General features: G+C 39.1%; 4 protein-coding genes across 9 annotated transcripts; 3 read left to right on the top strand and 1 right to left on the bottom strand.

Moving 5' to 3' along the window:
• The first annotated feature begins 559 nt into the window (after positions 1-559).
• Positions 560-9699, top strand: LOC140773765 (uncharacterized). Of its 2 annotated transcripts, none has more exons than XM_073116488.1 (11): positions 560-759; positions 1531-1790; positions 3035-3068; positions 4274-4410; positions 5954-6020; positions 6390-6489; positions 7218-7381; positions 7466-7512; positions 7604-7648; positions 8766-9315; positions 9426-9699. In XM_073116488.1, the coding sequence occupies exons 1-11, from the start codon at positions 687-689 to the stop codon at positions 9440-9442; spliced, it is 1494 nt and encodes a 497-aa protein (XP_072972589.1). In that variant the 5' UTR covers positions 560-686; the 3' UTR covers positions 9443-9699. The 2 variants fall into 2 exon arrangements, with proteins under 2 accessions (XP_072972589.1, XP_072972588.1); XM_073116487.1 differs by having other exon boundaries at positions 3032-3068.
• Positions 9700-10145: 446 nt separating this feature from the next.
• LOC140774237 (uncharacterized) lies at positions 10146-13876 on the top strand. Its single transcript, XM_073117145.1, has 3 exons — positions 10146-12210; positions 12378-12555; positions 13489-13876. The coding sequence occupies exons 1-3, from the start codon at positions 10526-10528 to the stop codon at positions 13537-13539; spliced, it is 1914 nt and encodes a 637-aa protein (XP_072973246.1). The 5' UTR covers positions 10146-10525; the 3' UTR covers positions 13540-13876.
• Positions 13877-14676: 800 nt separating this feature from the next.
• LOC140774428 (uncharacterized) lies at positions 14677-16645 on the top strand. The gene is made up of 2 exons (XM_073117429.1): positions 14677-15253; positions 16008-16645. The coding sequence occupies exons 1-2, from the start codon at positions 14989-14991 to the stop codon at positions 16346-16348; spliced, it is 606 nt and encodes a 201-aa protein (XP_072973530.1). The 5' UTR covers positions 14677-14988; the 3' UTR covers positions 16349-16645.
• A 1352-nt stretch (positions 16646-17997) lies between these two features.
• On the bottom strand, positions 17998-22756 carry LOC140775083 (auxin response factor 17-like). Of its 5 annotated transcripts, none has more exons than XR_012106682.1 (3): positions 21516-22756; positions 18943-19629; positions 17998-18846 (listed from the first exon to the last, which is right to left on the bottom strand). XR_012106682.1 is itself a non-coding variant. In XM_073118332.1 (3 exons), exons 1-2 carry the CDS (start codon positions 22539-22541, stop codon positions 19030-19032), a joined length of 1626 nt encoding a protein of 541 aa, XP_072974433.1. In that variant the 5' UTR covers positions 22542-22756; the 3' UTR covers positions 17998-18302; positions 19012-19029. The 5 variants fall into 5 exon arrangements, 2 of the variants coding, with proteins under 2 accessions (XP_072974433.1, XP_072974432.1); XR_012106683.1 differs by having other exon boundaries at positions 17998-18817; XR_012106681.1 differs by having other exon boundaries at positions 17998-18302.
• Positions 22757-24374: the final 1618 nt, after the last annotated feature.

Raw genomic sequence — 24374 nt, 5'->3', positions numbered from 1 at the left:
AACAATTAGCATCCACAAGCAATTAACCTCCACCACCACTAATTATTTTTTTCTTGGTTTTATAAGTATAAATCCTGCTATGCTAGGGTTCCTCCCCTCTCCACCTTTTTTTTTATCCCTATTCTCCTCTCCTTTTCCTTTATATCGTCCCCCTTTCTTTTCTTTTCTCTTTTTCTTATTCTATGTCAGTCTTTGGCCAACGCCGACACCTTATTGCTTTGATGCTTATTTTTTTCTTATTACGCTGATAGTGAAACTATTTCAATATATATATATATATATATATTCTTTTTCTGTGTATTAAGCTTATAAAACTTGATAAAAATAAATAAAATTGCTAGCCAACCGACCTTTCATTAAAAATATTTAATGAAAATATTTTTTTTTTCCTTTAACAATCTGGCAGGTCCAGTACAAACTCGACCAAAGCAAAAGGAAAATTTCAAATAAGCCCCCCAAACTTACTTTATTTCCCCCTTTTTCTCATAGCTTCTCCAACGTGCGTCGCACGTGGCAAAAGGATTTCATGGGAATACCATTTCCCGGGTCGATCGGGTCTCCGTCTGCTCTCCTCCACGGTTTGACCTAAACCCCCTCTGTCTCGCTGTCTTATCGAAAGCGTAACTTAATCTCTCCCCGCGACTTAGCGAAGCAAGATCAAAGTAGTCGGAGAAGAAGAAGAGGGGATGGGGAATCCGAGGTCGGACTCTCTCTCCTGCCGTCGGATCGTCCTCGCCTTCCTCGATTTCCTTAACTCCGGTTCGTCAACCCTAGCCTTCCATATCCGTAGCATTATAATCCAAAGAAACCAAGAAAAGCTCGTAACTTTGATAATTTGCAAGTGCGGTTGTTCGCTTCTCGTGAGTCTTAGTTAGCAATTCATCTTCTTCGTGCTTCCGAATACGATATCGTGATCAATTTGAATATAGATCACATCACATATTTGCTGCACGAAAGAGAGTTTACTCCGAAAATTTGAATACCTTTTGGTGTATAATTTCGATGAAGAATTATTCTTCATCTGATCAGGACAACTTTGGTTTGTTCGCAGTGTTCATTTGTGGAAGTATTTTTTTTTTAATGAAAATGTGAAAAAGTGGCAATCTGCAATTGTTCAACCAACTTTGTGGTGAGTCCCGATAGTTGGATGGAGAGGCCCATATAGTGAGAATGAAGTGACGGTTGGGTGAAGATTGAAAGAAGTATGGTGTTAGGTGGTCATCAGTAATACCTGTCTAGTGAAATCTATGTGTGGAAATTTTTAGAGATGATTTTGAGATATGCAGCCTAAAGCAAGGACGACTTAGTTTGGGCAAAAAAAGGAGCCCTCCAGTAGTAGGGTACTGTCATCTCTGAGATATTTAGTCTGTAAATTACTTTTGAGCATTTGTATAAAAATCTGTTTTAATCCTAGATTTATATGCATCAATCAAATTAATCATAGCTCTGTAACTTTCTGACAAGTTCAGTACCAGGATAATCTTCTTTTTGTTTTTTGTGTCTAACTGTGATATGTTTTCTCTAAGGCAGTGGAACTAGCTCCTGGGGTTGATTCTGAAGCTCTTGAGGTTAGCAGAGATTGTTTGGAAGTCGTGTTTATGCCGAACTCATTATCTACGGACAAAGCGATACCGCCTGGTCTGTTATTGGACCTATTCAATTCCTGGGAAGCTGGTGAACAACATAAATTAAGATCAGATCTTGGTGCGGATGCAATAGAGAATAAAGCATCCTGTAGTAACTCAACCTCCCAGAATATTGAAGATTCTAAAATTTTAGGGGCATCAAATGTCTGTTTACTTTCTCTTCTTGAGTATGTTATATTTAATTATCTATTTTTAATCTGTATGTGTTAGTATTGTTTGTTCTTCTGGTATTCAAGTCAATGCTGTCCCATCTTACATGCTATTAAAATTATGTGCCCTTTCTTGGTTGTTATCTGGTGAACTGATTTCATAGCGTATGACTGCACTCAAGTAATCTAGTAAGTAACTATATCTAATAAGAAACAAAAAGGTGCTGAATGCAAGAAATTCCTATAAAAGGATGAATCTATACTATAGAAGCATGAGATGTGTAGGTTTATATGTAATATTAAATTATAGAGCCTCTTGTTTTCTCAACTCTCAAGCAGAATCTTGATTGCCAGATCTAGAGAAAGATATTCCATACTCCGAGTCCTGAAATTTGATTATCAAGAAATGCAATTCCCAACCTCCTTTCTCTTCTGTGATTTGTCAATATAACTAACAAATTTTTGTTTCACATCTTCAGCTTTCTGCTCGTTACCACAGAAAGTATGGAACCTTGCTATATCTTAAGTTGCGATTAGTTATATTTTTATGATTTTGACCAATAAGTGAAATGCTGCATTAAGTTATAAAAGAATAGGAAACCATGCATAAAATGTTAGAAATGCATCTATGTCCATGGATAGATGGATGGTTGTATGCACATGTATATGTAAGATGGACAAGAAACTAAATGTAGACTTCCAAGTTACACGATGTACCAACTAGCATATTAAGGACAGGTGCATACTGTTTAATGTACGTGTATAACTCTCCAGGCAGTCCGCTTTTGTGCATGGGAAATATTTATCAATTTCTGTACTTTTTTATTTATACCTTTATAATTACCATTCAAGTCAGGTTGCATAGCCTTTTGTTAGACCTAGTAAGGCAGTAACATGGGAATGACATGCCTTTGGTGCAAATTTTTAACTTATTACCTCACATCAAATTGATGTTTCAACACCATTTAGAAGAATTATTATTGCCATAAAATCATTATTATTGAAGCTTGAAGTTCCATATTCAGCTTCCATGATATCTAATGTTTGACCAATATGCATCTGTTTTCTATCACCGAGCTTTCTGAGCTGAATACTTTATTATACTTTCTCTTACTTAAAAGTTCTATATGTTCTCTGTTGCCAGGATTATTTCCAGTTTTGTGTTTATTCTCTTTCTTACATGGAAATTAGTTTTTGAAAGTAAGTTATGGTCTTAAATTTTCTCTCCTTCTTTAGCAGAGTGAAGGTTCAGCTGAAGGTTCTCGTGACTTAGGTATGAATGTAAATTTCCAATGTTGCACCTTCACTTTGTCTAATTTTTCCACAATACCAAATATCATAGTCCATATTACATCAAATCTAGAAATTTACCTTAACCAAGAAGGATCCAATTGGCTGAATCCTGCAAACCAATCGTAAATATCTTTTCTTATTACTGTTATCATTATTTTCCTAACATTGCAGATTGACTGTTACTTTTTGAAAGCTCATATATAAGAAGATGACTAGTATAACAAGTGATCCTTGCGAGCTTTCCAAATTAATTATTAATTATTCCAAAATTTGCTTGATATTTTGGTTCTTGCTTTTCCTTTCTTTTTTATTCACCTTCCATTGTTTCATTTTTCTTAGTTAGATAGATGTTGATGAAGAAGGGAACCAATGTCGCTAGTTAGATATAGCACTTGATCTTGTATTGCAATTTTAATTAAATTGACACACTAATTTTTTTCAATTAAATCTTTAAAGTTCCGATTCATATTAAATTTTATTCCTTCAACCCATTTGAGTAGTTGAAAGTTCTTGAAATATTCTTGCTCAGGAACATCAACTGAATTTTGATATATTGATCAACAGATTTGCAGTTTCTCCTCTTCTGATTTTATTTGGTTCATTTAACTGCAGACCGATAGAATTGGAGTCCTAAGTGAATCCAATTCTTAACCCAAGATTCCAAGTCAATTGACTCTTCCTCATCTGGATCCAGGATGTCAATGTCTTGTAGATCTTTGTGTGGTCCTATTAGTTCCTCTTTGATTGCTAGAACAATATAAAACCATAGCTCCTCCAAATATTACCTTTACTTACCATAAAAGAAAAAGGAAACCATCATATAAGGAAATATAGCTGATGTTTGCTGTACTTCGTTTATCAAATATTCTGCAATTTAGCTACTTGTGAACTTAAAGACACTGTTTTTAAGCAGTTACTTAATGTTCACAAATTTTGCTTCCTTCTATCCATTCTTCATTGTTATTTTCTTCTATTTTTTGACATTTACAATGGTAAAGATTGATTTAATCATTAGTACTGACATAATTCTTATTATCTAAACATATAAAGGACATGCCGTTAAGCTTGCACTCTACACATTGAATTTCATTTTGGTCAAAGATATATACAACAATGTCTCATTCAAGGAATCTGCTTACTCTGCAATTCGTTATTAATGTATTATTTTATCTCATGTCATAAAAGGTGTATCAAGAGATGAACTTTTTGGAAGGTTCTATGCTGCACTTGACAAAATTAATTTCTTTAGAAGTTCTCCTGCTGGAGTTGAAGATCCTGCTCAAATAGCAAAAGCAACACAACTCTTTGATGAAGCAGTAGCAGTATGACCATTTTCTTTCTTTTGTCTTGTCTATCTTTACATGTTGAACATGAATATACATAAACAGGCTGAGTCCTAGATAAATTATATCAACTGGTGGACAATTTAATAGGTAGTATTCCACTAACATCTGGCCTGAGTTCCTTTTAGTGGACTAGTCATGGAAAACTAATATGATACTTCTATTCCAAGTTCTTTATAAGGGTACCTCATTCTAAGTATCTATTCAAGCAACGATTGCTTTAGCTATTTTATTGGCTCTTTTATAGGGGTGTAAACGAGCCAAGCCTGAGCGAGCTAGCTCAGGCTCAGGCTCAGGCTCAGGCTCAGGCTCAGGCTCAGGCTCGGCTCGAAATTACTTTCAAGCCTCATAATTCTGCTCAGGCTCGGCTCAGCTCAACTCGAATCGAGCTCGATTAGAGGATGAGGCGGTGGCGATGTAGACGGCGGCTTGCCAAAGGAGTCGGAGACAGATGGAGGAGGAGGTGACGACGAGGAGATGGTGAATGAAAGAGGAGAAGGAAGCCGACGGAGGAGGAGGAGGAGGTCGACGGAAGAGGAGGTTGACGGAGAGGAGGACGTGGCGCCGTGGTGGTGGCTTGCCGATGGAGGCCGACGGAGAGGGAGGAGGTGGTGGCGCATGGGGTGAGGCTATGAGTGGTGATCAGGTGGATGAGGGTGAGGGTGAAGATTAGAGTGGGGTGGGTGAGGGACTTGAGGGTGATGGCCTGATGGGTGAAGATGGGAAGGGTGACGTGATGGGGGAGGGTGGGTAAGGGTGATGGATGGGTTACGGGTGAGGGTGAGGGTGGGTTAGTGAGGGACACGTGGCAATATTTCTTTATGCCACGTGTCCTTAGTTATAGCTAGTCAAGCTATCGAGCCGAGTCTGAGCGAGCCGGCTCTAGCTCAGGCTCGACTCGATATTAATTTTGAGTCTATTATAACGGCTCGGACTCGGCTCAGCTCTGACCGAGCTGAGCCCGAGTCAGGCCCGAGCCGCCCATCAAGCCTGGCAGCCCTACCCTTATATGATAATACTAATTTAAACTGTGCTAGAAAATAGAATGATGGAGTGAGCTATGGCATCTAATGATGCATATTTATATCACTATTTAAGGTTGGAGTCCCTTTTCCAACTGAATCGAAGGCAGTAGTTATGTTTTAGCACATGAATTTAATAGTTGAACTGTCAACAATATTGTCGATACTTTATACAGTTCAAATGCATTTTATTAGAGGGATTCTCCTTTTTGTTCAATCCTTGATGTGGCTCAAGTTGTCATGTATGGTGCTTTGGAAAGTTGGATGGCTGACACTGACACAGCACATCAAATTTAGTAGTTGAATAGAGAAATGGCACAGTTTATTGAGATTTGAAGCCTTATGCTAATCACTTCAAGGATGATATAAATATAGTTTATTTCCCTAGTTATCTTCCATTTGGTATTGGTTGTAGTGTACATTTGATCTTTTGACAGCTTACTTCTGATAACGTTGTCTTGCGTATGCCTATTAATTGCACTGGTCTTTTTTCATGTTAGGAAATGGAGAACAATCAAGGGGAAATGATGAACTTGTCCAACCTTGGTGAGGTCTTAAAGTCAAAAGGTACTGCTGCTGTTAATTTCTTTTGAAGGAGACTTCTCTATTTGTCTGCTCAAATTTTCTTTTGTTTTTATTTGCAGCAAACCGAACACTTTGTTGCATTGATTGCTTCATCTTTCTCCTTATTATGTATCCAAAAATGATTCACTTCTTCCATTATTTGTTTGTTTTGATAAATCTGATATTAAATTTCTAGCTGCACCCTCTCCATATTAAGTTTAGTCATCAGATTCCAATATATCTTTCCAGAGTTGTTAATGTTGTTATTGCAGTAGATTGGATGGTCAAGACTGCATACATCGTTAAGTTTTTAGTTGAATTTATTTATGTGTCCAACTGTGTGGAGTACCATTAACATACTACAGTTATCAGGTAATCAATTTATGCGGTTAAAGCAATACCATGAAGCTATTGAACTGTATACCTATGCCATAGCACTCTGTGGGAAGAACGCTGTTTACTACTGTAACAGGTATGGACTGGAAAATAAAGACCATATTATTATGTTCAATACTAATAAAGCATTTTCGTGGATACCAGCTGCCTACCATTATAATGTCTTCCACTAGATGGGAGTTTTCCAAAGAGGATGCCCATACTATTCTCATTGCTGAGGAGATGTATATAGAGAATTCATGCTTGTGACACATTCTAATAGTTAAGAGTGGCTTGGTGCAATTTCCAAAATTTAGAGTGCACACTGCACAATATACAGCTTGAAAGGGATCGTTTTTGTTCTTTTCTAGCTTTCTTTGTCTAAAGTGTTTGTGTTCTTTTTATATTATTTATCAAGTTCTGCTGGAGTTGTATATCCAAATTGACAGAACTTTTTGTGCTTCTCTTTGATCTTGTATTTTGCATGTACTAGATTGCACCTCTTTTGGTGCATTTCAATGATCTTGATTGTTTATCAGAAAAAAATGATCGAACTAAAAGATGTCACTTTGAGAGCTACATTTCTTAGTGAAATTGATATGCGCTAAATTTTTTTTATCTCTTCAGAAAAACTATGATGAAAATTTAGCTTTGTTTGTTTATTATCAGTTTTGTAGAATCTCCTCTTTGACGGCATCAACTTTTTTAATTTTTTGTTAAATTTATTTGCTGCATGTATTGGAATGAATGTTTATATGTGAAAAGTAATTTTAATCACAGTTATCTTGTGGTAAGCTGACTGCGAATGTAATCTGCTACTTTTAGGGCTGCTGCTTACACCCACATTCATAGACATAGTGATGCGATTGAGGACTGCTTAAAGTCCATCGAAATTGATCCCAGTTACAGCAAAGCATATAGCCGCCTTGGATCAGCTTATTTTGCTCAAGGGAATTACCACGATGCTTTATATAAGGGCTACCTAAAAGGTTACACTGAAATTATGCCTTACTGATTTTTGCAAAGTTGAACTAGAACATCTAGATTTTTGACCCTACATTCTACATTTTCAGCATCTCAGCTGGATCCTAGTAATAGAACAATTCAAGAGAACATTGAGGTACTCACTCACTCACACACACACACACACATATCCTTTTGAGTGCAGTTTCCTGTTTGTTCATAAAATCTTAATATATATGAAATCTCAGGTTACTAAGATGAAACTGCTGGAACGAGTCCGAGCAGAGGAGCAGGTACTCTTGGCTTACAATGTGATAAGAAATTATTTGTAGATGCATATTATTGTGATTTGACATGTTATCTCTTTATTCTATATGGACATTGTTATCAAATTGAAAGACTTTTCGATTGCCATTATGTAATATAGCTGTTTCATGCACTGTAGTTTTGGAACTCTTACATATTTGACAATACTTTCATGGGGTTTACTGAGATAAGTGATTTTGTTTTCACTTCATATGCTTAAAACTTTCATTGTCATTGTTCTTTAATTGTAGAAGAGTGCAATCAAGTCCAAATATACTAGTAGCATTTCTTGTGAACAGCAAATAGCCTGCCTAGGTAAAAATTTGCTTTGACTGAAATTCTGAAGCACAATTTATTTAAATACAGATTGGCATAGCTTGTACTAATCTCGCTACCTGACTGTTTCATTACAATGTAAATTAAATGACTAGTTCAATTTAGATTGGCTTGTTATGTTCTAATTGCCAATCATATTTTCCAATTTTATGGTTCTAGTTGGTTAGAGGGTGTCATTTAGTTTGCCTGTAAGGTTTGCCTGCATACAAGAGGTCATGGTCCATGACTTAAAAACAACCTCCTCAGAAATGAGGGTAGATATGTACATCTCTGCTCCTCAGTTCCTATGTAGGGTAGAAATGAGGCTGATATGCCTTTATTTTATGATTGTAGTTGGTTGGATACTTGGATCTATTTTCCTTCAGAAACAGATTAAATTTCCCATCTTCTCTTGAGCTCCCACCAATTTTACTGAAGTCTATACACGAAATACCTTGAGTATGGCTCCAAGTTGCCATGGGCTTAGATTGTGCATGGCCAATAAAGCTGCCAGCTGCAGACCTTGATACTGAGGTTATTAGTAGTGAATAATTTGTATTTCAAGTGAGTGATGTATATTATATCTGACAAAGGGATAAGGTAAATTCTGCTAACCCACTTAGTTGCTTATGTCATAAGTCCTTTTAAGCATCAAACTTTTAGACCATTTGGGGTCAACGCTAAGTCTATATCCTTTCAAAATTGTCATATGTGAAAAGCATCACATTTTGCACACCTTAAGTTTCTATTAGCTATCTAAGTTGTTTATTGTTTCTTGCTGCTTTCTAGAACACACAGTCACATAATGCCCAAGAATCTAGACAAACAGCAGGATCAACAGATAGTGGTGCTCCCTTTACATCCTTCCCTGTTGGCGCTTCCCCTTCTCCCGAGTTTGTTTCCAATATCATCAGGGGCGTAGCTTCAAGCCTTGGTCAAGAATCAGCTTCACAATCTTCAGGGCCACCAAACAGCAGTGCATCCTTCACTTCCTTCCCCACGAATGCTTCCATTCCTATAAATCTGTCAAATATTTTCGGCAGCATGACCTCAAACCATGGCCAAGAGTCTACACAGTCTGCAAGTTCAACCACTAATGCTCCCGTTCCTCCGCTGTTTGCTGACATCTTCAGAAACATGGGCTTGTCTACCGGAACACAGCAGGCACATGAGAGGTCATCTACTGGAAATGGAAGGGAATCCGGTGAACCTGATCCACAAGCAGATGCAAATATCCATTTGAACTTTGGAGAAGCTCAGGGGCAAGTCTCAGAAGTACTGAGGTCTGTAATGCAGATGTTCTCATCACAGACGGGAGGACAAGAAGGCATGCCTAGAGGTCCATAATTTCCTGGATAATTTAGCAGCAAAATTCGCTTAGCATTGTTAGCTAGAGAGATTCTCTCATGCTCGTTCTATTCCATATAATCACCTGGCCATATCCTGCAGGATCAGATCACACATGAGAAGCTAAACTCGAAAGCGCTCGCCCTCCCAGATAGTTACGAATCAATGGCTGGATGGATTGAAGTTGCTCAAGGGTGGTTCTATGCTTTGCCCCCATGTTCTTATTTATCCTTCTGTAGGTGTGATGCGTGCGTAGATGGCAATTCTCTTTGATAAATGCTTGCAGTTTTGGACTGTCAAAACTGCAGCCAATGTAACAAAATCTGAATAATGTTTTAAAGAGAATAGACACATGTGGAATAAATACTCTTCTATATATAGAGGCAAGCCATGCGAAATGGGTGAGATAAAAGAGAAGCAAAGGGAATATGGTCAAACTATCTTCATTCTTGTTTCTATGAATTTAATTTGTTTTCGTTAAACTAACCGCATTAACTTACGGTAGGTTGACTTTATAGAGAGCGCAGGAATTTACTACATCCGAGGGCGCAGGCAATCCTCTGACATATAAGCGCGCCATTCTTCTTGCCTGTTCCGACGCCACGTGGCATCCGTTTGCTGTTATCACCGAGATTCCTTTCGTATGAGCCACTGCATTAATTTATGTTCACGCGTAAATCCCCTATCTACCCTACATCTCTTTGATCGAGTTTGTTTGGTAGAGATGAACGGTAGATACTTATTCGAGCATAATAAAAGGAATTTATATATATATTTTTTTAGCACCCAACTTTTCTTCAAAAAACCAAATGGTACTCACACTTCTTCTTATTCCACTAACAATAGAAAGCTCAAATCCCCTCACTTGGAGGACGTGAATCCCCTCTTCGAAGCTGAAGCCCTAGAATTCCTCGATCGAAATCGAACTCCTCGTGTCCAGGAGAACGCCCAATGCTTGATTAGAATGCGCCATTTCGTTTCGATCCTTCTCCGTACTCTTTTTGGTGGAGAAATGGGCTAGCCTCTTGATCTCATGGGGGGAAAAAAATAGATGTGGATGAATCCAGTGAAATGGTTGATGGGTTCTGTTCGTTGGTTGAATCGGTGAAAGGACCATCTTGAGAATTTCTCTTTTCGGAAATTTTAGGGTTCTTGTTTGTTTAATCGGCCGAAATATTGGAGAATTGAGAGCAGAGAGAGGAATGCGAGCTGGGAATCGAAGCCCGAAGAAGTCCGGCTTCTCACACCGGCGGCGATCGCCGGGTAGCCCTGCGAGTCGCCATAAGAATCACAATCCCAGTTCCCATTTCCGGAACAGTGGACGATGCCGATTCGATCAATGCTGCTTCAGGAAGTATGGTTCTGGGGAAAGTAATCAGAAAGCTGGCATCTTGCTGGAAGCTGGGCGGCTCGCGGCGGAGTACTTGGTTTCAAAGGGATTTCTCTCTGCTAGCTTGCTCCCAGTAAAGTTGGACAGCGATAGAAATGAGGAAGTTAAAGAGAAGGATGGAGTGCATTCAACTCACAGTGACCAGATCAACAATGCCCGTCGTGAGGTGGGATTTCGGAGGAGGAGATATAATGTTGGCATAAATGTTGGTGATGAAAAGGGTATGAGGAGGAATTGGAGGAGCAGAAGTAGAGAGTGTCTTCCTGGTTTGGATTGGAACAGAGAGAAGGAAAGGAAGAGGAGAAGGTCGAGAGATGAAAGATATTCTGTCGAAAGAGACAATAATAGGTTTAGGCACAATAAGTTTGATGGATATGGAAGCAGAGCACGGAGAGCTCCTGATGAATTGTGGCATTCGAGGAGTGAAGTTACTCACGAATCAGAGTCAGAAGAGGAGAATTGCAGATCTTGCGATAGCACTAGATGGAAGAGGAGTTATTTTAGCATTAGGGGAGATTCTAGTCACAGGTTACGGGATTCAGAAGGAAGATATAAGAGAGATGATCAACAAGAAAGTGTGTCCGGTGAAAACATGTTAAAACGAGAAAGAGCATGTGACATTGACCTGATGAAATTAATCAGTCGTGTAAAAGTGCCCAAGAAGCGTCGATCGACGTTTGCACAAAGAAGCTCTGAAGTCCACCAAAGTGCTGTTAATGATGCTGAAAGGACATTGCCAGATGATCCTGAAGAAGTTTCCGAGGTAGTCATAAATGAAGATACAACTGGGGTCGCCTTGATTGATAGGAATACATATCAAAGTGATATTTCAAGATGTGAAGCATCTAATGTCAGCATTGTTCAGTCTGTGCAGCCTGTTGGGGATTCTGCAGATCCAAACTGCAAGTTAAGTGGGAACCTGCAGGGCATTGGGATTTATGGGCCAACAATTGATGTGCAGGAGGGTGCTTGTCCTATGGAAATTGTTACGAAAAGCAATAACACTATCAGACCAAATGACTTTCTTCCACCCAAGGTGTCCCAGGAGAATGACTACCCTCAGTTTGATACCCTGTGGGAAAGCCAGTCTTGGCTACATTTGAATAAATTCTCAGGGGATGAGGAAGCACTTGAGACAACAGACCCAAATAATTCAGGGGACTCTCTGTTTCCAATTGTTGGGACTGAATCTCCTATCGATATCAAAGAAGAGAAGCAGCATCCAGCCATTTCATTCAGATTGTTTGACCTTAACCTTATGGAAACTCCTGAAATGACTGAGATTCCTGATGCTTCTGTTACAGATCAGGTTTATTCTTCTACGCTTTCCTTGGATTCTGAGAAGGAATTACAAGCGAATTTGGCTATTTTAACTCCTCAGGATGCCAATCGAAGTATTGTTGAGCATCAAGAATCAGGCAGCGAGCAAATGATTTCAATGATTAGTATGGGAGATGATTTGGGAGAATCCAATATATGTAATATTTTAGACCTTAAGTAAGTTTCTCTATGTTGGAAATCACTGGTGTTTTTCTCTATTTTTCATAGTTAATTGTCAAATTGTAAGTAAATGTTGGTGTCAACTTTGTCTTGTCAACTAACTAGTCCCGTATCTTGTTTTTCATAGTTCTACAATTTCTTACACTAAACATTTCATTCCACAGAAGTGAGGCGATATGCTCTGGCCTGGATAATATTTCAGGGCCAACTGAGCATTCAGGCATTCGAGATAATTTCTCCCTTAAACTGTCTGATTTTCTTCCAGTTGATTTCTCAGCATATCAACCAGTTAAAGCAAATCTTGACAACCTGAAGACAGGAGCAAATCTTGTTAATGCACAGGTATAATCACTGTTCATTTGTCAGGCCTTTACTGTTATCTTCTTTATGAATAATTTATCTGTGAACAAGTGACTTGACAGTTAAAGCTACCATTCCTGTCACTAAGGATATATCTGTTAGAACTTCTAACAAGTGGCCTTTGCAAATTATCCTAGCTGTAGTTGTTATAGATAATTGTGTTTATTTCCCGGTGTTCAATTTGTCAGTTAATTGATTGATAATGCAATATATTACCATTCAAGATGACAGGGAATCATTTATAATGGGGGTCTGATTGTTGACACTTGACACTGAAACAAGAATTTGTCGACATCTAATTCATCTCTTTATATAGGGAAGTCATGGTGATGATGATTTGATATATTTTTGCACTAAAAGATGTTCCACCAGCTCGCCTCAATTTAACCTGGGCCTTTTTAGGGTTTTAGAGGTGTTAGAATCTTTAGATACTTGGACACAGAACACTTTCTCACCCCATTTTGAGGGATCACATAGTATCATACTTGCATCAGTAGAAGGGTCAGACACTTGGAATTTCTTTTTGGAGCACAAGGCACATAACAGTTGTAGAAAGTTATGGACAATTTAACGTGTGTGTATCTGCATATATATATATATATATATATATAATATGAATATGCCATTTCCTCATGCCTAGATTAGCAGATCTTGGGGTATTGGAAAATTCTGCACTCCAGTTATTAGCTTGTACTATCATATATATTATATGCTAATCTTCCCCCATTGATTAAGATCTTCAATTGAATAAACTTATGCTATTGAATGTTAATGGTTAATCATTTGTTTCCATTGTCGTTTCTCTTGACTATCATCCCAAAGTTTGATAGTGAGAAGTATATTCGTTGTCAAGTTGTAGCCCTTATTTCTTCAGCATTTAATATCCATTTTGAGATGCATTTTATGTGTTTTCAGGTGTTATCAGCATCTGGGATCAACCATGGCAAGAGCATGGAGAACTTCTGAGACTCTGACCTTTCGTATTCTACCTCTCGGATCAAGATGTACAGAATCAGTAAATTCTATCTACCAGAGTTTTTAAGTGTTAGTCACTGACGTCTAGTCTCAACACTACTACCTCTGAGTTTTTAGAAGCTATACTCGTTCTACTCCAGTTGTCCAAGTTTTCCTCCTTTTCAGATGTTAATATGCTTTCTAACCTGTTTCTTTGACTTGAGAAATGGATCTCTCAAGTTGGTTATTGTTTGGGATGTTATCCATGTCATTCACATGGACGTATTGTTTAATGAATTGTTCTTCCACTGTTCTGTGAATATTCTCTTCAACTCCTATGTCGTCCTTGTTTGTGAAAGCTCATGAAATTACTATGCTTCTATACAATCAATTCATCAATTGCTATTTCCATTGAATGGTGGATTCTGATCATCATTTACCTCTGTTCATATCAAGGGCTCCCAAATGGGAGTAATCTTTTTCTCTGGAAAATGTTTTGCGAATAGCAAAACTAATCATTTAATTGTTTTACTTTCTACTCTCCAATGAGGCAAAAGCTAGATACTTCATAGTAATTAGCTTCTTTTCTTGATTGCAGTAGAACAACTGGAACAGCATCACATGAACCCATGTCCACCCTTTTGCTATGGCCATTGCCGATGTGAAGCTCTCTTACTTTGGAATTGGAGGTGGCCTCCACAAACCATGTGATGTGCTCATTGATCTCCAATTCCATTCCCTTTTTGCCCATCCTTTGCACCACCACCTACTACTCCCTTTTCCCCATCCTTTGAAGCAATGGTGCTACTCCTTGGTACAACTTTTGTGTTGGGATAACTTTGGAGACAAGAGAAAGTGCAATAACTCTCATTCAAGCTGCCCAAAAAAAAAATTAGTTTGTTGCCTAACAATTCGAAGTTGATGGATCATGGCATGTGAGATGAACTCAAATTCGTACAAACTGATGTTTGTGATCTTTAGTTTACAAATCTCTTCTTGTTTTTCCTTTTCTTTTTTACACCCAAAGTAGGATCAGTTGAATACTAGTGCTGATCTAAGATAGGCCCACAAAGGCATGCGATCCTTAGTTTCTTTTGCTTCATGATGCAATCTCAGATACTTCCATAACGAATTACTGCAAAGAAAAGAACAAAAGAAACAGTAAGATTAGGAGAGAGTAAATGTTCTGGCATTTAAGATTTGAGAATGTCCTCATGTGGACCATGCTCTATTAACTCGCAGTCATCTTTCACAAATAAAGCCTCCTTAATCTCTTGTAGTGCATGGCCTCACTTACTTTTTAGCTTCAACTTTCATCTCAAAAGGTGATCCCCTTAAGAGTCAAAACCTACCCAACTTATCTATCTCTTTCTTATATTTGCCTCCTCTTCTTCTTTTCTACTTGCCAGATCTTCTCCTCTCTCTCTCTCTCTCCCCCCATTCCAACTTAGCTAGAGAGACATGAATGCCAATGGAGGAGATAACACAAGGTGCTACTTCCATCCAAATGAGGTGGTTGTAGGGGTATGTGCTCTTTGTTTGAAAGAGAGGCTTCTCATCTTGGCCTCCAAACAAGGCCAGCTCCCCTCAAACAACAACAGAAGGCAAAGGAATAGGAGCATCACCCTGTCCAGTGTTTTTGCTTTTGGCTCCTTTCTACGTCCTGAGCCGCGGCACCGGAGAGCTGGAGACGATTCCGACAAAGCCTCCGTCGCAAGCCTCGAAGGTAGATTCCTTAATTTCAACAAAATTTTCTCCTCTTAGAAATAATGTTTGGATTAATTTGTCTTCTGTTCTATTGCTCAACAATGGGCTAGGCTGATCCATTGAAGCATAGCTACACACTATTTCATACTTAATATGCTTACAGTTAGCATTTCAGAATAAAAAATAAAACCTCGATTTCAGCAACCATTAGAATTAACCAAGAGAGGTTTCATGCAATGGGAATTGTTAATTTTGGTTGCATTTAGCTTTGTCCCTTTTTCCAGTCTTTTTTTTTTTTGCTTTAATTTTCTCTTTCAAACTACTTTGTTTGTAGTTTGTCACTGAAAAGTATAAAGTCATGTCTGGTAGCAATTCTTTTTAAAAAATTTCTCTTGTAACCTAAAGAACAAAATAAAAGATCATGCTCAATGATTGCTGCAGTCTTAGATAGTTAGCTTGCTGGTCAATAATCGTACATCAGTGTCCTCTTCACTATTATCTAGACCAAAAAGAATTTAAAAAAAGAGGTTCAAATTTGGATGGATAGAATAAGGGAGAGAGAGAGAGAGAAAAAAAAATTAATTTCTCTCATCTTTTGTGTAGATATATAAGCGATAAAGAGAGAAAGAATGACTCTACTTTTAGAGAGAGAGAGAGAAAAAAAAATGATCACCAGAGACTATTTTTTGTTTCGGATATAATCTTCTATAAAGAATTCCTATCAACACAATGGAAATGCAACATAACAAGCACTGTTTATATGATTTGCTTAGATTCCTTCATATCAATCAAGTTCGGCGACAATGGAGACGCACTGTGGGATAAGAACACCAAGAAGGGTGGTACGTGCATCAGACCACCCAATAATGGAAAGGAGAGCAACAAAGTGAGGAGTGTTGTGGAACAAGGCAAGCACGGCGGCGGGCTGAGGTGGCGGAAGCAGATTGGCCAGTTGCTCCAGCTGGCAAGATGGAGCAGGTCCAACAAGGCAGCCACGTGCCATGCCGGGTTAGGGAGCAACGTGGAAGGAGCCAAAGGGAGGAGAGGTTGGATAAGAAGGCTAACAAGGAGGAGGAGGAGGGGGAGGAGGAGGACCACCACTACTGCAGATTGACATATAAAAAGACTTTAAGATATTTCTCTGTGCTTGATATGTTTCGATAGAGAAACTTCTGTGAAGATTAAATAGATTTAAGTTTTTGGCAAATTTGGGCTCCTCTTGTTTGGCATCGCAATGGAAACTTACAGATGGTTGTAAGTGTTTTGCTTATTTTCTGCAGTATATATTTTAGCCTCTGTGTGGATCATGAGAGATCGAGAACAACTAACTAGTTAGTTGTGGATTGTAAGAATTAATGGCAACTAAATAAAGCTAAATAGAGCATTTTAAGTTTTGCTAATCATGTTGACGGTTAGTTAGTCTCTAGTTCTCTACCATACTAGATTACTATTAAGGTAGTACAAGGCATGACTGGGATTTATAAGATGGATTTGACCACCTATTGGAATAAAGGTAGTCTTTCTCCTTTATAGGAAGGAGAGAGACAGGGAGGAAAGAAAGAAAGAGAGAGAGAGAAGAGGGAACCCTCGTTAGGCCCATTTGACTTGCTTTACTTTTTCTGGGTAAAAGCTATAGCCTTGACGTGTGAAAAGATGTAACCTTGGAGGGTCTTGATATATAGTAGTAATGAGTATTATATATACATAATAGATAAGAAAGGAAAATAGTCATATAGTATGAGGTGAGCTTGTTTTAAATAACTAATTACTGTTGTTATTAGCTAGTATGAATTTGTAAATATATCCTTGGAAAGAACTGTACGAGTTTGTTTTAGAAAGAAGCGAATCTAGTGCAGAACTCAGTGAAAGAACTTGGCAGTTGAGCAGTCCATCGAATCGAACTATCTGCTTCCCTTTAAAACGTCCTACAACGACATTATTACTAGAATCTATGTTCCTCTCTTTTGTTGTCGTGCGAGACAATGGACGTGACAAAGATTTCATTTCAGTCAAACGGTGCATGATGTGACGAGACACGGAATCTAACAAAGGGACAGAGAGATAAAGTTAAGTGCATACACGTGCATACCCACGCCCAACCAATTTGATATTTGACCATTGCCAGGCTTGGTGGATGTCTATTCTCATGGCTTTTGAGTCCAATTGTTGTTTTATTTTTATTTTTAACATTTCTACTTTGTTTACTGTGTAGTTATCCTTTCCTATCTTGAGTGCATCATTGAGTTTTTTTTGTTTGCGAGTACGCACTAGTCTTCTTTGCTGGTCTCCTGGATTGGTGAATGGAGAAGGTCGTACAGGAGAGAGCAATGATGCAGTCTGTGTCTTCTTGGCAGTAGCAAGACACGGAGGGGCCCAATGATTAGATCAGAACTTTGAGGAGATCTACAACCAGATGCCAGTGTCGGTGGTGATAGGAGAGTAGTTAATCATGCTAAGTGAATATTAGATTTCAATGTAATGTGGTAGATATATAATGTACATTCACACTTTGGGCTATATATATAAATAGTGATTCTTGGATGGATCCAAGCCTTCTTATATTAGCTGAAAACAATGAGTTACATAGAATGGAAATACGATTGGAGACACAAACACATTAATTGCTATGCTGGTAAGAGTATAAAGGTAGCAAACTTACTTGGAATACAGCAGCAGGCCACCCAACTATTTACAAGCGAGGAACCAGAAGATGATGAAATGATATTAAAACAACAATGCAGAATACGAAGAAGATTGTCAAAGTAGATAGTGAGATATCCTTCAAAGAGAATAATATCCAAAATTATCGAGAAGCAATAAACCAAATGCTGAATGGAAACTACATAATAGAACCTAAAGAGAAATCACACTGCTAAACTAGGGCATCAAAGATGAACAAATCAAATGTCAGCTAACCATGACAACAAGTTGCCCACTGAAGGAGTCAAGGGGAGTAGTCATTCGAGTGGTCATAATCATGTTAAACCAGAGAGACAATCAAGAACAGCACTTAAGAGGGAACCCCGAAATGAAAGAAGCAGCACACACATTAGCCCTGTCAAAGAAACCTGCAAAGAAAGATATCAAATCGTTCGCTGGATTACAAAAAGAACTAGCACAGAGGAATTGATTTAATCAGTGAAAACATACCAAGTGCGTGATTCAAAGCACCAAAGAGTCAACAAGCAGAAAAAATAAATCTTAACATTGACATCGATAGAGCAACCAATCAGACTAAAATTAGCAGCACAAGTCTAAAATCCTTGTCAAAAGACTCAGGAACTAAGACCATGTTTTACATCTCCAAATTTAGGTCACTGAGTCACTTTCATCCTAATACTATACCAGTCATCAGATATACAGAAACAATTAAGTGAACCATGCAAAGTTCAGCAACCAATCTGGAGTTCAAGCAAAATTAGCAAAGTTCGCCGAGGACTGGTATAGGATTTCACATTACCAATCTTTTAGGAGCTTGCTAAACAGGAACTTCACTTCTTTCCACTTCAAAAAGGGGGGAAAAAAATCCTTTTACTTGCAACGTGGGCACAATTCTTAGAAGATGCAGATCTATGGGTCGAGCCTAAAGTAAGGTAGCTGTATCAATTTGAACTGCAGGATGATATACTGAATTTAAAATCTATGCATCCTATTCATTTAAGTACTTAAGCATAGAAAAAATATAATCAAATTTCCAGCTATTCATACCTATACAATGGAAATACAATAATCATGAGCCAGAGAGAACAAGCTTCTATAGAAGTTCTTTGGCATTACCCATCATGGTGGCCATTACTACTCTTCTGAAACAGAAGAATATTGTGAGAGGGCTTCCTCTTTGTTCTCTTCGGCATCATTCTTTTCATCACCAGACTTCCCTACTGTAATCAGCATACCAAATAATCGAATACCCCCTTCTGGAGCTTTTAACGGCTCTGCATCAGAGCCCAAGATGCTCCCTTGGTTCGGTGAGTGTGAAACCTGTGACTGTCTTGCACTAGCAATATTCATGTTATTGGACACATTATTCATGTTTTGGCACATATCAGTACCATATCTACTATCAGAGAATGCACGATTTGCATTCAACGGTAAAATGTTAGACAAACTAGGTCCACAGATAGAATCATGCCTGGCTCCCTGCATGCCAGCAGGAAATGAAGTGTAACTACGAAGTTGAGAAGTTAGATCCCCCGTGTTATTGTTACGTAATCCCCTCATATGGAAAACCATATTACCCTCTCCATCACCGAAAATCTGAGAACTCTCTGACATCCTGAGTTTCTTCAAGACAGGATATGGAGATTGCATCTGAGGGGTGGTAGTCAGCAATTCTACTTGCCAAGGGCTTACACTCCTGATATTTTGCAGAACATCTGGTTCATCCCACGTTACCTGATACCCAAGAAAAAAAGAATACAAGCCATATTCTTACAATAGAGTGTCCAAGGAATTAACTACCAGCATTGCATGTATAACTTCACAAGAAAGAAAAAAGATCAACATACAAACATGTGAAAGAACCAAAAGCTAAGAATGCATATGAAAAAGAATATGTTGAAACAAAAGTTGTTACAAAGTTTCCAACTTTCAAGTCGAAACTATGATTAGTTAGAATTAAAAGATTCTTGCCTCCTATAGTGTGACTACAGCTGAATGATAAACATTAAAGACTTCGTAAGTAGTGAGTCAGACTAAGCACTAACCAGTAACCGCCACAATACAAGCCATATTCTTACAATAGACTGTCCAAGGAATTAACTATCAGCATTGCACGTATAACTTCACAAGAAAGAAAAAAGATCAACATACAAACATGTGAAAGAACCAAAAGCTAAGAATGCATATGAAAATATGTTGAAACAAAAGTTGTTACAGAGATTTCAATTTTCAAGTCTAAACTATGATTAGTTAGAATAAAAAGAATCTTGCCTCCTATAGTGTGGCTATAGCTGAATGATAAATATTAAAGACTTCATAAGTGGTGAGTCACACTAAGCACTAACCAGTGACCACAACAGAGCTTTTGGTGAAAATCCAAGTAAAGCATAAATCTTGGAAAATTGATCTTCAAATGTTTCACCAATTGCAATCATTTTCCACTGGTCATCTAATTCATGGGCAGACCGAGACTATAATCATCTGAGACAGACATCAGCTAAGTCCTTTCTAGCCTACAAAATATGGAACTCACTTCAGCACAGGACTGAGTTGCAGCAGATGCCACATGGATGCCCAAGCAATAGTTAGCACTTCTTTCATATCTGACTCCCAGGCCCCAGCACTCTATTTTTCACTATGTTGAGCAACCTTAGCTATGTCTAACTCTAAGTGGATTGGGGCACTCTACATAAAAGGGAATGATGTTTCTCACTCCTATATTAAATAACACTGAAAAAACAATGAGAGAGTCACAGAACATTTGCATGTTATATTCTTAGGCATCTTAATACGGGCTTCAAATGTGATGAATACATGCTTTCCGCTCACATAACATTTTAAAGGGAAATAAAAATCAACAATTTGATCAGTAAAGTCCCTATTCATGATCAGTTATAAAACCCACAAGATGCTCACTAAAGCAGAAAAGAGTTGCAACTTTCTCTCCTTTAAGAACGAAATATCAATTTGAGTTATCGGGATAAAAACTGAGACTAGAATAATAGAGACCAAGGTAGTGCCGTTTAGCATGTTGATGATTGAATAGATGACTAGTTGCTTAGTTTTAGTTATAAAAAACAGTAACATTGGTAATCATGCCAACCTACAAGTTAATCCCAATCATTTTCGTTTCTCGTCACAAGGTAAAGTTATAGCAAATAGTATGTTATCTTTACAGAACATGCTCCAATAATAAAAGTACCAAAGAAAACATTTTCCAGAAAGAGAACCCCATTATCCAGGACACATATTTTGAAGTTTAATTGGTAATTCTGATTGGGCCACTGAAATTATCCAAAATCGTAGAATAATTCTCATTGGGCCACTGAAATTTACCAAAATTGTAGAGAGACATACATGCATAAACCCTCCACCTTGACTTTAGACCGTCTATATATCATCAGAGGGGAAAAAAAATTATCCAACAAAGATAATTGCATAGATAATAATATTGGCGACCAAAAAGTGGTACTCAAGGTTACTAGAAAAAAATAAACCGTGGGAGACGAATTTGATGTTCTAGTCTCAGAAACAATAGAGGAAAATTTAACAACAGAAGAGAAGAATCCAGCAGAGTTCAAGCAGAAAAGAAAGGCAAAAGACATGGCAAACTCAATTACCTGAAGCATACGCCATGGCGACCGGGCCCACGGGCCCGTCTCCTTGACAGTGACAGATGACACCGTCCCCTGAAACCATGTCATCCTGGACGAATCCTCTGTCTCCGTCGGCATCTTAATCCGCATCCCGGGCGTCCAGCGAACACTAGTCGCCGCCTCTACAACCTCCCTCGCCACAACAAAGTCTGCCGATCCGGATCTTGGGTAGTACATCACCTCGAAAGGGCGGCCCATTTCGGCCAACTTCACCGCCTCCACCACCGTCGAAGCCGGAACCCGGCCCCTGACATTTCTCGAGAACCCCTCCCCACTACCCGAACTGTCCTCCATCTTGCGGGGCAAATAATGAGCAGTGGCAAAGAAGCGCACGGTGCGGCGGATCCCGACGAAGAGCTCGCCGGCCTGGTTTTTCATGAACACGACGGAGTCGCCTGCGACGAGCTTCTTAAAGTTGACAAACTTGCTCCAGCCGGTGGTGAGAAGGTGGCGGCGCGGCGTGCCGCGGTAGATGTGTCGAAAAATCCACCGGCCACCCTGGAGGTCGGAGACGGTGATGTTCTGCACCGGGGGATCGTCAGTCATGTTGAGCGCCGGGAAGATAGAGTCCGCGCAAAACCTCGGCACTGAGAACCCCCCGCCATTGTTCGCATCGCTCGGGGTAAGGATCTTGGCGAACGAAACGACTCCTCCGTCACCGCCACCGCCGTCAGATCCTTCCGCCGCTGCCGGAGCCAGCGGAGGATGTTGTAGAAGAGCTGGATCCAGGCGGATCTTGCAGAAGACCTCTTCGGTATCGGGGTTAGCAAGGTATCGCACATCGATGACGCGGCATGGGACTGCAGGATTGCCGCCGCCGGAGAAGTCAGGCGGCTTGGAGCACTGTTCCGCGTGGCCCTCGGGGAAGTAGACTACAGCGGATCCAACCGGAGGAACCCAAGCCGACGGTCCGGCACAGGCCCTCCAAACGTGCGGATCGACTGATCTAGGTTCCTTTGCCGGCCCCGGCAACTGCGCCATCGGCGCCATGGATAGGGTTCCAGCGAGGTCCAACACGTAAGAGAAGAAGAAAGGTATAAACCCTAAAAGCACTAGAGTTACCGCCTTCCCCTCTCCCTCCGATTCCTCTCTCCGTGCGGCAGCGGGACGGTGATCGGGCTCCAAGTATTTATAGAGGCGTAGATGAGAGAGAGAGTGAAGCAAAGGAAGTGCCGTTCTCAGGTCGGGCAACGGCACAGAAACATTAGGAAACGCTGCCCCTAATCTTGTCAGCTAATTACAAGAAAGCCCCCATACGGGATCATTTGAACAGAGCTGTTCACGGGTTCTGTTACGGTGTTTGTTTCCCCTTGTACCAAAATTACCCCTCTCCGAACTCGTAAAATCGACCGGCTCCATTTCCCCCCCTCAAACAAATTGATGATCATTTGGCCCTCGCATTACCCATTAATTACACAATATGCCACCAGAATCCCAAATCGCGTTTGTTATTTTTCTCCTCTAAGACGCAACTGCCCTTCAAGATTCGGCGCGAGCTACCCGACTAATTACGTGGCCGGTTCTTGTCGTGGGCCCCGCCAGATAAGGTACTCTATTTGTGGGGTCACTTGTATTGGTCCTCGTGTGGGTCATTTAATATGTCTAATAAGTACAAAACCGATAAAGATACCCCTTCTTTTCTCTCCCACCTGCATTAAAAATGCACGGGGGACAGTCAGACGAGGCGTGCGCTAGACTAATTGTTTCCGTCGGTTTATCAAGTCGGCGAAGACGAGGTTGTTTTATCCTACCCGTGAATGGCGGTTATTCTCGTGTGTTGGATAAGTGTTCGTGTGCTGCATCCGCCGTCCAATTGTCTCCACTAATACATCAGCGCCGTCCATTTGTTATTAGACGAGTGTTACCGCAATTAAAAAAAGAGAGGATATTTTGCTACTAATCCGGGTTTCTGATAAGGATAAGACTTCAAAAGAATTTGACAACATTTAGTCGTTATTTCCTAATTATTTGATGCAAAATCCAGATAACAAAATCGATATATCGTTATATTTGTTGCTGTCGTTATATCTGTTGGGCCAGATAGATAATAAAATATCAAAAGTCAAAGGCAATATTGTCAAGAGTTAGACCGTGGTCTTATCGAGCGGTCAAATTTGCCTATCAGCACAAAAATTGTTGGTGTTCCCGTAGTCAACTGTTACTTTTCCAATGTAAATGCTTCTAATTTTGTCCACCATAATTAATGTTGACTTTTAAAGAGAAACTCAGGAGTTCTAAGGAAAAGTTAATGCCGCGTCATTGTAGCATCACTAATCTCATTAGAATGTGCATATCCTAGTTCAAACATAAATACTAGTTTATAATGTTAGCTTTAGTTAAATATGAGAAGAGTTAGTGGCACATCATTATTATTGCATCACTAACCTATTTATCTAACAGGTTGGAACATGGGTTCTTCTAATCTATTTTTTTATTTAATGCTTTTAAGTTTATCAAACATAAATGCCAATTTATAATACTCGAAAATTTAATTTTAAAAAAACTGAAGAGAGGTAAAAACACATCACTATTACGTCACTTGTTTATATATATATATTTAATTAGATGTTGGAACATGTTTGCTCGAATCCAAATTTTCAAAATGCTTTTAATTTATCAAGTATAAATATTAGTGCCTAATGAATGTATTTGCTTATTTGGAAATTGGAATATGTTTGTTCCAATCCAAAATTCTTTAAAGAGGTTTTATTGAAGTAAACAAAGTGCTTAAAGATTTAACATACAAGGGACATACTAAGATGGATTCTAGCGAGCTTCGTCACGAAGGCAAGGATTTATACAAAAGTGATACTAAAATAATTT

Source organism: Typha angustifolia, chromosome 13 (assembly GCF_048772165.1).
Source record: "Typha angustifolia cultivar Huaian chromosome 13, ASM4877216v1, whole genome shotgun sequence".
Classification (NCBI taxonomy): Eukaryota; Viridiplantae; Streptophyta; class Magnoliopsida; order Poales; family Typhaceae; genus Typha; species Typha angustifolia.
Note: the sequence above shows the minus strand (reverse complement) of the source record. Positions and strands in the feature narration are given on the sequence as shown.

Excerpts from the sequence above, each read along its gene's own strand:
- LOC140773765 (XM_073116487.1), top strand. The coding sequence starts at position 687 with ATGGGGAATCCGAGGTCGGACTCTCTCTCCTGCCGTCGGATCGTCCTC. Across the intron at positions 3,069-4,273 it reads TGAAGGTTCTCGTGACTTAG|GTGTATCAAGAGATGAACTT; the intron begins GTATGAATGTAA and ends ATGTCATAAAAG. Across the intron at positions 7,382-7,465 it reads ATATAAGGGCTACCTAAAAG|CATCTCAGCTGGATCCTAGT; the intron begins GTTACACTGAAA and ends CTACATTTTCAG.
- LOC140774237 (XM_073117145.1), top strand. The coding sequence starts at position 10,526 with ATGCGAGCTGGGAATCGAAGCCCGAAGAAGTCCGGCTTCTCACACCGG. Across the intron at positions 12,211-12,377 it reads TGTAATATTTTAGACCTTAA|AAGTGAGGCGATATGCTCTG; the intron begins GTAAGTTTCTCT and ends TTCATTCCACAG. Across the intron at positions 12,556-13,488 it reads CAAATCTTGTTAATGCACAG|GTGTTATCAGCATCTGGGAT; the intron begins GTATAATCACTG and ends ATGTGTTTTCAG.
- LOC140774428 (XM_073117429.1), top strand. The coding sequence starts at position 14,989 with ATGAATGCCAATGGAGGAGATAACACAAGGTGCTACTTCCATCCAAAT. Across the intron at positions 15,254-16,007 it reads CTCCGTCGCAAGCCTCGAAG|ATTCCTTCATATCAATCAAG; the intron begins GTAGATTCCTTA and ends TGATTTGCTTAG.
- LOC140775083 (XM_073118331.1), bottom strand. The coding sequence starts at position 22,541 with ATGGCGCCGATGGCGCAGTTGCCGGGGCCGGCAAAGGAACCTAGATCA. Across the intron at positions 19,630-21,515 it reads CGCCATGGCGTATGCTTCAG|GTAACGTGGGATGAACCAGA; the intron begins GTAATTGAGTTT and ends CTTGGGTATCAG.